The sequence below is a fragment of the Artibeus jamaicensis genome, unplaced genomic scaffold (assembly GCF_021234435.1).
Source record: "Artibeus jamaicensis isolate MK-2021 breed Jamaican fruit bat unplaced genomic scaffold, CSHL_Jam_final contig_490, whole genome shotgun sequence".
NCBI lineage: Eukaryota > Metazoa > Chordata > Mammalia > Chiroptera > Phyllostomidae > Artibeus > Artibeus jamaicensis.
The window spans coordinates 16,756,614-16,770,183 of NW_026521861.1; the positions used below are offsets into that span (position 1 = coordinate 16,756,614).

General features: G+C 55.9%; 1 protein-coding gene across 1 annotated transcript in view; it reads left to right on the forward strand.

The window, feature by feature from the left end:
• Window positions 1–1,574: 1,574 nt before the first annotated feature.
• Window positions 1,575–13,570, forward strand: part of BTBD16 (BTB domain containing 16) — a 34,788-nt gene continuing 22,792 nt past the window's right edge. Inside the window, exons 1-7 of the mRNA XM_053668665.1 lie at window positions 1,575–1,771; window positions 2,342–2,458; window positions 5,435–5,514; window positions 7,345–7,479; window positions 10,681–10,770; window positions 12,311–12,425; window positions 13,219–13,288. Of these exons, the coding sequence (XP_053524640.1) occupies window positions 1,575–1,771; window positions 2,342–2,458; window positions 5,435–5,514; window positions 7,345–7,479; window positions 10,681–10,770; window positions 12,311–12,425; window positions 13,219–13,288 (804 nt within the window). The remainder of the gene's footprint in view (window positions 1,772–2,341; window positions 2,459–5,434; window positions 5,515–7,344; window positions 7,480–10,680; window positions 10,771–12,310; window positions 12,426–13,218; window positions 13,289–13,570) is intronic.

Consider the following 13,570-nt stretch of genomic DNA (forward strand, 5'->3'; position numbering starts at 1 on the left):
TAAAGACAACTAAGCACCATTAGAGCCATTGTACGGGGAAAAAAACCAAAACAAACTTTTTGGCCAGCCCAGTAGCTCGGCTTCCCAGGAGGCAGGCAGTGCTGAGGCCCCGGAGCTCCCGGTTGCAGCTGTGTCTCCAGGAGTCCACGAGGGGCGGTCCTGCCTGCAGGGAAGAGGGTGCCCGAGTGCCGCTGTCATCGTTCACACCTCACACTCTATCGAGGTTCGGATTCCACAGTTTTCAACCACCCACCGCATCCCAGGCACAACACTAAGGCATAGTCCCCGAACTTAATTTTATCTTTTTCACATCGCCACCAGCACCATTGTCATCCTCGTCATCATGATCACGGTCATCATTCCCATTTGAAATATGAAGACTGGAGGGTCAGGAGGTTAAATGGCTCGCCCGGTGCTAGACCACCAGTCAGGTGCAACGAGGAGACCTGAACCCAGGTCTTCCCTTTCGTGGCGCCTGCTCTGCCCGCCCCGTGCTGCCGGCACCTGCTGTGGCTCGGGGTCGGGGGCACCCATTCCTGTGGGTCCCCCAGCCGTGCACTTTTTCTGGCCAGGTGTCCTTGAGCCCGGGCATCTGAGGTCCACATCCGTGCCGGGTATTCTACTACTCCCTGAAGGAAACAGCTGGAAAAAGTGTCTATGAGTAGAAGCCCCTGCCCAGGGCCACCCCCACCCCCCACCCCCCGCTGTTCCCCTCCTGGCGCATGCGCGGAGGAATTGCAGGCCGGTGTTCGGGCAGAAACATGGACACAAAGGCCCAGAGAAGCACTGTGCACAGTAGCTAAATGCTGGAGAGAGGCTGCGTGTCCACCTCCGACGAAAGGCTAGGGAACAGGTAGCCCACCCACACAGTGGAATATTATTCCTGCATAAAAAGGAAGGAAGTTTCGACACATGCTCCAGCATGGATAAAACAGGAAAACACTGTTGCTAAGTGAAAGAAGCCGTATATACAAGCCCGCACACTGTACGAGAGCATTTATATGAAATACCCAGAACAGCAAACCCACAGAGGCAGGGCAGATGAGCGGTTTCCGGGAGCTGGGTCGGGGGAACCGGGAGACGAGACTTCGTTGGGGGTCATGGAAATGTCCCGAACTAGATCATGGTGATGGCTGTGCAGCACCGTCATGTACCAAATGCCACTGAAGTCACACTGTGAAGTGGATACAAGGGCGAATTTTACGTTCTGTGTATTTTACCACAAACTGAAAACAAAAACGGTCGCCACAGAGGCTCTCCCCGGTTTGGTGTCTCCGAATCGCCCTTTCGGAGAAGGACTAGACAGCAGTCTCTTGAAGGCCAACCCTGTTCCCGCTGGTGGGTTCGTCAGAGCTGCGGGCAAAGGAACGACCTTCTCCCGGCCTGGCTGCCTCGGCGCCTCCCATCCTCAACCCTAACTTCCAAGTGACTCTGTAGCTTGCAGTCAGCTGTCTGGGGAACACATTTGCCTGGAGAAGATGGCTCAGGAGAAATACTGGCCGTGTCTGGACACAGACCAGCATTTAAAATTTGTCTTGCTTTTCTTTCTACTCCTACTCTTTGGAAGATCTGGCATGTATGTGAGGTTAAGAAAGGATTTTCTCTCTTTGTTTCCCAAAAAGCACAGCGCTCTGTTGGAACGCCAGACAGTGGGGCTCACAAGCCGGCGGGGTGTCTCCAGAGGGCCCTTCTCCGGGGACCTGCCGGCCATCTCCCGGATGTGCAGCTCCACGGACACAGAGCCGGATGGGACTCTGAAGGACCCGGACAGGTAAGGAGATCAAAGGCCCGTGGAGGGGACGCCCCAGCGAGACGAACCCCACTTCTGGGCAGCGCCCATGGTCAGGCGTATGGGTTGTCAGGAGGCACGTGTGTAGGGAGGGGCGGGGTCCGTGTGACACCTTCCTCTGAGAATGCTGCCATGGCAACAGACGTGCAGACAGACGGACCACTTTTTTCCTAGCTTTTTCTTTGCATTGAGAATTTGGGACCCCAACAGGATCATTATAAGGTTAGCAACTCATTTGTTGACAAACAAAGCTTAGCGCATCCTGACCCTGAGTCTGAACCCTCTCACGAGTCTGCCCAGTGGATTGGCTTCCTGTGGGAAGCTGCCCCTCCCCCGCTCACTCCCAGGGGCTTCTGAGCCGTAGGGTTAGAGCATCACTTCTTCATGCTGCGAGTTCTGTATCCCCTCTCCTGGGGACACAGAGCTGGACCCTATTGCAGAAGGGACACTTCACTTCCCTGGTGCTTTAGACCTGGCTTGGCCCACTGCCCTCCCTGAGTTGGCTGCACCTGCTCTCTGAGCATGTGGCCAGACCTACCTGTGTGTGGCCAGGGCCCCAGGCATCGCCATCACGGGAGAGCTGCTTGCTCTGTGTTTGCTGAGCAAGTACCGAATCTTCCCTTTCGACCCCCGCTGGCCAGCGCTGCTGCGGTGCCCCTGCCCCCACGGGTGAGTCTCTTATACAAACAAATCCACATCCACCTGCTGTTTTTTTAATTCTCTGATGACCCCACCTTAGAAAAACCAAGTCCTATCTTGAGTTGCTAGTTTTGCATTGCCTATTGCTAGCCTTAAACTATCTTGACTTTATTTTGTGTTTGGTTTGATTAGAGCCTTAAAAATACCTTCCGGTTTTGCCAATGCTCACTGTGTTCCTTAGCATGCGGGCCAGGCTGGTGAGCAGACGTGGACCTGGGCCTGGGAATATAGGCAAAGTGGTCAGCAAGCCGACGAGGCCGGCTGGGCAGCAGGAGCGATGTTCTCTCGGATGTGGTTTGTGGACTCCCTGAGCTAAGCTGGGGGATGGTGGCCTGAGAGGTCTGGCACAGCCACCTGAAGATGATGGCAGTTGTGCTGGGCTTTAGGACTCGTAAAAGCAGTCCATCAGACAGCGTTGCAATCCCTTCTCCTCCATTAACTACTCTGTGACCTTTAGCCAGTGGCTTAGCCTCTCTGAGCCTCAGTTTTGTCATCTGCGAAGTGGAGATAATAGCATCTCCCATGAAGAGTTATCCTGACGATTAAATTGGACAGTACATTGAAAATGCTCAGCGCTGTTCCCGGGAAGTAGTAGATGCTCAACACTCGGAGCTGCTGCCTTTCTTGGCCTGAGTGGTGGTTTTGTTGTTGGCCCTGGTGCTATCTTCCCGGGGTGCCAGCCAACAGCCCCAAATTTCACTTTGCCTCTCAGCACCATCCCCAAACCAAAGCACCTTGCCTGCCACACAACAAACCTGCCTCTGCTCAGTGACACTGGAAACGGGTGTCGGGGCACTCCGAGCAGGCCGATCCCTCGTGTCTGGTGGCAGCTGACCCAGGCTCAGCACAGCAGGCAGTTCAGGCTCTGGACCACGAGCCCCTCCCCCCTGTCCTAGTGGGCTAGCCTGGGCATGAACTTGTCCTGGCAGTGGCAGAGGGCAGTAGGGCAAGACCAGCTGCCACACCACATCCCTAACATCCCACTGGCCAAGGCAAACTCATACGGCCAAACTCCAAGTCAAAGGTCAGGAGGTCAGAGTGGAGTTCGCAAGTAGCAAGCCCGAAGCCCCTGGGATGGTGCGCTGGGGGAGGTCTGTATGCAACACGCAGAGTTTCCCGCTTTCTGTCTCGCTTCTCCACTGTGGGTCGTAACTGGGTGGAGCGAGCCCCCAGACTGAGCACATTCCAAGCCCCCCCGCCTGCCACTTTATCCCAGGCCACTTAGTCTCAAAGGACGAGCAGGACCTGTCCCAGGGCCGTCTATTCCACTAACTGTGCCATCGCTCCCAGAATGACCCCTGCCCTCAGACCTGGTGCGTCTGGGCGGGCAGCCGTGACACTGGCCAGTGTCACTCCTTCTGTTGTCTGGGATCTCCCGGCTCCGCCGATGACACCGATGTTTGTGAGGGCCGCTGAACTCATGGGCATCACCCCATAATTTCCAAGGTCCATTGCTCCATTTTGAGATCACGGTCTGAACTCCTGACCTTGGCCAGCTCTTCCCAGACATACGACCCGAGCTGGCAAGGGGATCGGGCTGGCTCGGGCCAGACCCCCCGCTGCTGCTGGGTAAACAAGCCCAGCCCTCGCCACCTTCCAGAGGCTGAGTCACCAGGAGCCGCCGCTCCCCCTGGAAAGGGCAGCACGTGGCCGAGCTCACTCTGGACACAGCTTCCCGCACCCAAGCCCCCCACCGCGCACCTTGGCCCACGAGGCTCCTGCGGTCTTCGAAAACAGCACAGCCAAGGTGACAGTGACGAGATGTAGTCATCAAGTGTCGCTTGGCTGGTTGGCTTTCCTTGGATGACTGGCTTCAAGCTGTGAATGTGTGACTCAGACTTTGTTTCGTTTCCTTGCTCAGCCGGCGGGATACAGTGTTTATGGGAAATCATCTTATATTTGCAAATCACTCAATCACAGCACAGGCCCTTGCCGAGCACCCTCACGACGGCCGTGCTGGGGTAACAGCAGTAAACACGCACCAACTCTGTCTTTGTGGAAAGCAGAGCCTGGTGAGGGGACGCATGAGTAGGAAGGCCACCCCAGGAGACTGTGGAAGGAGGGCAAGGGGGGACATGCCAGGTGGGCAGCAGGGGAGGGCCGCTAGCCCCCCCCCCCCCGACAAAACAACAAGGGCCGAGGCTGCAGGGGCAGCAGGTGCTCCTTAGCCGGGCTGAAGAGCACTGCGGGGGAGGGGGAGACACTGAAGGACCTCAGGGGGAGTCAGCCAAGACCAGATGTGTCTTCCAGACGGGCCCTGGGGCTGCGGGGAGGCAGGTGCATCACAGGGGAGGAGGCTGGGGGCTGGAGGCCTACGGGGATGGGGGGAGGTGATCAGGAGATGGACAAAGGTCATAACAACAAGGGAGGTGGATGAATTCAAAAGGTATTATCAAATCCAGGCAAGCGCTCCAACATGGCCACACGCCCCTCGCCATGCTGGTCTGGGAAACCAGAGGCTGCTGCAGGCGGTTCCTGAACAGGCAACTGCCATGAAGGAGCAGGCGTTTGGACATATTGAGACGGGGGAAATCATGTTGCCCCTAAACAGTGGTATTTGTGAGTTCACGTCCAAGGAATGCCCAGAACCTTCTCTTCCTTACTGTAGCAGGTATTTATGGAGCACCTACTATGTGCCAGGCATTGTTCAAGACACTCTTCAAAAGAGGTGTTACTGGGGCAGCAACACGGGGCTTCGAGTACCTCCCACTAAGGCTGGCCCACACACGGGCCCGTGTGAAACCCGGGAACCCCAGTTTCGGTCAGACCGAGTTTGCAGCTGGTCAAACCAGCTGACAACAGGCGACCTGAGCAATGTCCCCCAAAGGGCACGATACGGAGTGACAATGGCCACTGCAGGGACGCTCACCCTGCAGCCACCCAGGCGGCGGCTGGAGAAAAACATCAGTAGTAACGCCGGCATCTTTGTTTTTATTTTTCCTTGAGGTTATCCACTCCAAAAGTCCAGAACAAGGTTTCTGAGAATTTGAAAGACAAGGCCAAGGTCATCCCCAGCAGGGACACAGGTGAGTTCTCGTCACCAGTGGACTCAGTCAGAGTGTCACTGCCCTTGGGGCACTTTGTGGTCCCCGTGGTAGGAAACGAGACTAGAGGTCATGCCCCTCGTCTGTGAATTTCCTGCCCCCTGCACAGGGACTAACATGTCACAGGTGACCGTAAACATTTGTCAAATGTGTGATGAATGAAGTCAAGCTGGGCAAACACATCTTCCCATGCTAACGGCCCCCAGAAAGATGGATGTGCGGATGAGAATGACTAGGCTGTGAGTCGGAAGGCCAGACAGGACTCCTGGCAAGCTTGGGGCTTCTGCTTTCTGTCCTTTTCCGTCCTAGCCAGTCGTGACTGTGATGTCACACCTGCACTTGTCCAAGAGGACTTTTCTGAGTTACAGTCAAGAACCGGAATAGGTCTGTCCATTGGGGAAACCTGGACAGGCCAGCTCCTTCAAGGGGCTCTTTCAGATGAACCCCATTTCAGGGTGTGGCGGCGAGGTCAGAGCCCCGGGGGGGCTGAGTCTGTCTTGCTTGTGGACTCTGGTTGAAGTAGTCTGAGACCATGTCTGTGATAACTGCCACAGACCTGACATCCTGAAAGGGGCAGTGGACATCCAGGGAAGGGACACACTTTATCTGCAACTCTGCTCCAGCCTAAAGCACCCTAACAGGGCGGGGTTCTTTCTAACCCGGCAAAACAGGACCATCACCTGCAGCGATCCAAGATTTGAGGCACGAACCCAGGTTCTAAACCCCAGCACCAAACACTATCATAGACCTGGTGAATAACAAGTATAATACTAACAGAAGATGAAACAGGTGCCCAAGGTCATGTGGTTAAAACCACAGCAAGGCCGAGAAATAAGTTGGTGGGCTCGTGGCTCTCCAGTCCTGTCTGGTGTTGAGATTTAGGATTTTGATGGTCCATCTGAGCACCAGCACCTCCCGCAAGATCTATGCTAACAGATCCATCCTGCTGAGCCCTCTTACCTATAGCTTCTCGTGCCTCCCTGGCCTGGCATCCGTGCACCCTCCACCTGCCCCCCCCCAAAGTCTCTTCTCCTGTAATCGTCTGTACTGCCCATGGGGGAGACTCCCCCTTACAGTCTGTGACCTGCCTTTCTGATGGTCCCCATTCCCTTGAGGGAAGTGAGGCCAAGTGAGCTCTGTCCCCGGGTGACGGGCCTGTTACTGTACTGCATGCACTTGGCTGTTGCCTTTCAGGCAAGTCATAATTAGCCACCAACTGCTTACTATTAGTAGTTTTCCACAGGACACTGGGTGCCAATTTTGCTCACCCAGGGACATGTGGCAATATCTGGGGACATTTTTGGTTGTCACCCCAATGACACCCGGTGGGTAGAGTCTGGGGATGCTGCTAAGCATCCTCAGTGCCCAGGACAGCCCCACTGCAGAGAGTTATCTGGCCCCAAACATGAACAGAGCTGAGGCTGAGAAACCGTAATGGGGGGATGGCACGTGAGGCCCCCAAAAGCGTCCCAGCCAGCATCCCTGCCCCATTAAGCCTATTCCAGTTCCCCAAGTTGGAGGTCAGCCTGTGAACCTCTGAAGTCTTGCAGCTATTGGTTGGCTGCCCTCTTGGGTGGTTATCACTTCCTGTGTCACCCTGTGAGCCTGCCTGTCGTATCCTCCTGGGAGGCAGTAAGCTCCCCAGGACTCCGACTGTCAACTTCGTCACTTTGTGCCTGAAAGGCCTAGCGAAGCCACTGCCCACTCGTCTGCTTGGTGCTGTGGTTGGACGGAGGAGCCCATGGCGGGAGTGGATGCCCCTTTGGGCCACCAGGTCATGGACCACTTGTTCAAATTGTGCTCTCTCCACAGTCGTGACCCTCGAATGCCTGGGCTTCAAATGGGAGCTCCATCCGCCCCAGCTGTTTCAGTCCGAGACCTTGGGCAAGCTCTACCTCGCAGCCCTGAAAGGGAGCTCCGTGAGGGAGACAGAGCAGCTCCTGCCAGGTACGCTCTGGCTGTGCCCGCAGGGAGCCTCCAGCACCATCCGGTGTGAGAGGCTCCGGCCTGGCCCTTGGTTGTCTGACCGCTTGTGGGCCGTGGTCACCCTTGTAGTTAGAGCCTGGCCTGTGGTATGTCCTCATCACGGATTTAACCTCAGTATTCTCATCTGTAAAGTGGGGGGCTCCTCCCATGTTGCAGTAAAGACTAGGAGGGGTTAGTACTGTGAAGTCCTACAATGCCAGGTACATGGTGAGCACTCAGTAACATCTGTTGTTATTCTCCAAGAAAACCCAATCCTGCCCTGCCAGCGAAGACAGGGTCTCCAGCCTCTTCTCCGAGAGGAGTGCTCTGATGGGCTTTCTGGAAGGGAAGCATCGTTCCAACAGCTGGGGTTTGCTTGGCCCCAAGTATTACGGTCAGAGGTTTGCACGTGTACATGGATTTTACTTTTCCTTTGCTTTCCCTTCTCTTTTCTTAACTCCGCCTCATTCCAGAAAGTATTTAGGTCACTTCTGTCTTTCTTTCTCTCTTTGTTTAATCCTAATAATCCCCAGCCTCCCTTTCTGGCAGCCTTGCCGACGTCTCTGGTTAATGGAGGTGGCGTCACCGCAAGACGACGCGTAAGCAGAGCAGGTGCCGCAAAAAGAGTCAAGGCCGCTAGAGCCAGCCAGCCGGCCAGCCAGGAAGGGATCACGTTTCCGGGACGTGACAGCTGAGCCCTGTTATTCCCCAGTCAGACGGGCCTGCCTCACGCCTGGACTGGGGACCCAGCTGCCTGCTGGAACCCTCCGGGCCACAGACCTGTGACTCAGCCCCTCCCGGCTGGCTGGGGGCTGCGCCAGTCCCCACATTTGCGCTCACTCGGAGGCCTCTTTGCCCTTCTAAGCCTTTGTCCCAGAGTCTTCAGGACTGGACAGAGCCCTTCCTTCCACAGCCCCAGTGCCCAGGTCAGAGCTCCTGCTGGGCAGCCAGTGAAAGGCCACAGAGACCCAGACAATGAGCACATTGAAAAGCAGGCAATTTTGGAAGGAAAAATGGAGTCACTAACAGTACGACCTTGAATGTGTCGGGGCAACCTCACTTAAAAGACAAGATCTGGCCCCGCTAAGGCAGCTGCCCCAGCCAGACCCCTGCTCAAGCCTGGACCTGGCTGGGGACACCGGGCGACTGCAGAGATGAAATCCAGTGCCAGGACTGTGGAGACTTTTCAGGGCTCCCCTCCCCCCGCATCCTCCACCGCCCCGCCAAGCACCAGCCACCGCACCAGGCCCAGGACTTGAGTCTCCATGGTTCTCAGTGGGTACCATCACTGAGACAAGAGTGAGCGCCTTCGTGTGCCTTTATTTTATTCGTATTATTCTTAAAATTCTCACCCAGGGATTTTAGAGAGGGGAAGGGAGGGAGAGAGAGGGAGAGAAACATGGCTTTGTTGCCTCTCACACACGCCGATGGGGAAATGAACCCACAACCTTGGCATGTGCCCTGACCAGGATCAAACTGGTGACCTTTGGGTTTACAGGATGACGCTGCAACTAACCCAGCCAACCAGCCGAGGAGCCTTTGTGTGCCTTTGAAAGCGGAACCTATCTCACAGTGATGGTTTCGAACAAATCTCAAGGTTTTTACTCCTGGGTCCTGGAGACCTTGTGTGTTGCTGGCCTGGGGGGGTTAGCGGCAGGGGACATCTGGGACCCAGCCCAGCTGATAGTGCACCTTCCACCGCTGCTGAGCGCTCAGCTCACACCAGGCTTTGGGCCAGGAACTTAACCACCCACGGTGACCTCGAAGAGTGATAAATAGCACCAGGCACAGGATACTAACCCCCTGAGGGCCTACTATGTGTCAGACACTCAGTGCATCCTCTCATTTACTGCCCCCAAAGAGGGTGACTGAGAGAACAGAGCCTGAGGGTGGGGGACTGCAGAAACCCAGGAGAGGAAGGGCCCCAGAACAAGGAGCAAGGCCCAGCACTTAGTAGGTGCTCAGTGAGTAGTTGCTGAATGAGATCTTGCCAGGAACGAACAGGTGAGGGAAGGCGGGTGGCCTTGCTGCCTGAGGAAAATGGCTCTCTGTGTCCCTGTTCTTTCTTCCACGGTCCTTGTAGTTGCAGAGCGAGGCAGGCGTTTCCGGTCCTGGCTCGAGTTGTTTCTCATCACCTAGAGCCTGGAGCTCACTGGGCGGGGGGCGCTGGTGGTGGAGGCCATTCATCCCGTTCGTTCAGCTGGTGTTTGCTGAGCGCTGGCGTGCAAGGCTGTGCCGGGTCTAAGGGATGGCGTGGCAGGGAAACCACCTACTGTGCCTGCCTCACAGAGTCAGCCAGCAGGTGGTTCAAGAGCAGGTGGTGCTGACAGCAGGGGGCTGATCCAGAGGGAAAATAAAGCCCATCTGGGGGAAGGTGGGTGGGGTGCTGCTTAACATAGGGGTCAGGTGGGGGTGGGAGGGAGCCCCATGTCTATCCTGGGGAACAAACCACCAGGGGGCAGGTTGGGGGCCCAGGGAGCAGGAGGCTGGTGGGAGGGCCTTTGTGCAGGGGCCTGGGCTTCGTGCCGATGGGGTGGCCCGCCCTGGGGACCTGAAGCAGTGTGTGCAGTCACTCGCATTTCAGAATGACCCCGAGTGGATGGGGAAGGCTGGCACTGAATTGCACTGTCCCCTCCCTTCCTCCTGGAAGACTTTGGTGAGGGGGGAGGTTGTCTGTTTGGAGACCCGTGGGTCAGTTTCAAGAGCAACCAGGCGGACGCCTCAGCTGTCCTTCAGCAGGTGGTGGCGGGGCTCCTGCTTCGAAGCAGGTGTGAGCCAGGGGCTGGTGGTGCCCGGGACACCGAGGCCCTGCCCTCCCCTCCCCCTCAAACTGCTAGTGGCCTGAGGAGAGAAAGGGGAGCAAAGGGGAGGGTGAGGAGGGAGCGGCTAGGGATAAACATTTCAAGTGCCGTGTGAGCGTTTATTCCCGCTTCTGACGCCCGCAGGGGCAGCTCCCTGGGGAAGCTGGAGCCCAGGAACTCTGCCTTAGTTGTGCAAGTTCTCATGACTATTTCTAAATAAGTCCTTGTTTCAAACCTGCATCCACTAAGCAAACGAGCAAACAAAAGCAGACGAAACGCAGTGAGCGACATGCCAAGGTGGGGTTCGCACAAAGGGCAGGGGAGCCCGAGACAAGGTCCCGATGGTCACGCCCGTGCATCCTCGTCCCTTTTCCGTTATCAGTGCTGTCACCTAGGAAGAGCAAAAACACAGCCCTCGTCAAGAAGATGGCCATCTCCCTGAAGATCAACGACCCCCAGGTCACCAAAATCGGTAATGTGCCCCCGTCTTCATTTCTGGAGGACGCAGCGCTTTCAGACTTCTAAGGCAAACGAACAACAGCACAACGCAGCAAACAAGCCCCATGCCCGGTGCTCCCTTCTTACGACCAGCTGAGCAGGGCCGGGGGCGGGGAGGAAGGCGGGGGCAGCCTGGGGAAATGCAAGAAGGCCAGATGCTGCCACGAGATGGGCCTGACCTTGGCACAGACACATGAGGGACGCAGAGGAGGCAGCAAGTAGCAGGTTCCTCAGCAGACTCAGGGGAAATGTGCATGCCCTTCAGGGCCACACGGCCCAGGGAAGCTCCCAGACCCACCCTTGACCCTGCAAAGTCCCTCCCCTGGGAGCCTCCCTTCCCATTCCCACCCTGACCACCTAGAAACAAACTCCTGGTTAACGTGACCTGTCACGTGCTGTCATAGATCAGGAGATTGTCCCTCAAACCCCAGTCCGGCCAGTTGTCCTCCGAGTGCACCCGTCTGCACCTTGTCCCCCTGCCCCCAGTCACAGGAGCCCAGTGCCTAGACTATGGGGTCAGCCAAAAAGTCCATGCCGTTTTTCTGTAAAATGAAAGACACGTTTTCCATTTTCACCAATAACTTTGTTGATTTGGATACTTTGAGTGTGTCGGCTGTCTCCTGCTATTGGCTTCTAGTGGGCAGAGGCCAGGGAGCTGCTAAACATCTTCCAATGCATTGGACAGCCCCCACAGCAGAGAATCATTTGGCCAAAATGTCAGTAGTACAGAAAACTTCGCAGACCACTTCTGACACGTTCAATCAGTCATAGAACCTTCTCCATACACTGCACAAATCTTATTTTGTGTGTTGCATTTTTACTTTTCTTGAAATAGTAAAGCATAATATGACAAGATGTTGTATATCTTCTTCCATCTTCAATATTAAAATGGCTGCACAAAAATTCGCCAATTTGGATGTTTTTGAATGTACGCTGACATGACATCTGTCACCATACAATCTAACAAAATTGTTTTGCATGAAGTGCAAGACACCTAAGTGCCACTAGGGCCATCATATAGAAAAAAATGTAACAGACTCTTGGGCCAACCCAACACCAAATTAGCCGGGCTCTTCCCAGGAGCCCGTACACTTTTCGAAGACCCCAGACTCCGAGGAAGGTCTGCTGTGAGTTACATGTCATCCCGGGTGCGGACACCGACCGCCCTGCACGCACACGGCATCCTGCACACGTTTGGGCAGTCACCTCCCTGCAAGGCCACGGCCCCCTGCTTAGGAGAGGATCCCTGGGGCATGGACTCTGGGGACCGGCTCGCAGGAGCATCCTTTGCACAGGGGCTGTTGGCTTCCACTTCATCCTCAGTCCCTCTGGGGACACTGGGAGCCCGGGCAGCGCCTGTGCCCTGGTCGGTGCAGGCGCATTGCCTCTGATGGCATCTCTGGCCACCCAGTAAGTGCACACCAGAGCATCCAGCAGGGAGGGCGCCCTCGAGTGAGAGACTCGGGGTGCAGAGCTCCACACTGATGCCTCTCTCTCGGATGCTGCCTCCCCAGGCTTCGCCACGGCACTGAAGAACCTCTACCTGAGCCAGGTGGACATGAACTTGGATGACGTGCTGGGGGTGCTGGCCTCTGCTCACATTCTCCAGTTCGGCAGCCTGTTTCAAAGGTGAGGGCACGTGGGAGGCCCATGCAGGGCCAGCCCTGGGACAGATCGGGGGGGCCTGCCGACCCACCTCGTGGAGCATTCCTCTTCCGTGGGCCGGGACATCCGGGCTTTCTTTGCACAAAAAACAGCTCTGAATGCGCAAAGGAGCCGAGTAAGACACTATCATCAGCTCACAGCTTAGCCATGTCCCCAGGAACACGCTCATTTTAAGGAATGATTCTTAACTCACAGGAATGAAATGCAAGTGGAGAGATTTCCATGCCCAGGAGACAGTTTTCGGGTGCACAGAGTGGCATCCCAGGAGCACCCAGGCCGTGCTTATCAATTTCACTTGTGTTCCCCTTTGGCAAAAAAAAAGCCTCTCACCATTTAGTCCCACGCCCAAAAACTGGTTGTTTAAAGACAGGTCGACTTTTCCCATCACTGTTAGGCCTCATTTTTCCCACTCATTTCCAATAGGGCCTTGTTTTGTCATATAAATAGTATTAATTTCACAAACATTACACGTGGTCATGGCAGATATTCCAGGAGAGAGAAAAGGTCAACGATCAGAGTCAAAATCTCCCCTCCATCCAGCTGCCTGTCTGTGACCCAGCCTTTCCCCTGGGCCTTCAGATCCTGCTGGCCCACCTGGGGGTCCTCTGGCCTAATGTCCACATCCCTCCAACGAGGCTCCTCCCCCAGGAAGGGCTGTGCCGCCGTCCTGGGGTTGAATGAGAACCTCGGGGAGACGGCAGGCAGCGGTGGGTCCGGCAGCCTAGGGGCCTGGGGAACAGCTGTTCTGTCTGTGCAGGTGCGTGGCCATGATGGTCGATGGACTCAGCCCAAGCAACATCACTAACTTCTACCTAGCCGGCTGCAAGGTGAGAAGAGCCGGGACAGGGCAGGTGGCACCTAGGGCACAGCCAGGGCACCCAGACTCTGGGTCGCCCACGAGGCCCCACTCTGGCATACCTTCCTGAGGTCACCAACTAGGGTGCCAAGGTTTTCTCTTGCCAAGCGAACAATTTAGAAAAGTCATTTTATTTAGAAAAGGACATTTGAATACCCCAAAAGTAGAAACGCTTTGATCTTGGTCTGGTGGGGGGGGCCTTTTCTCAACAAAATAGCAAACAGCCTCCTAGGATATTCTCAGTGGAGTCGGG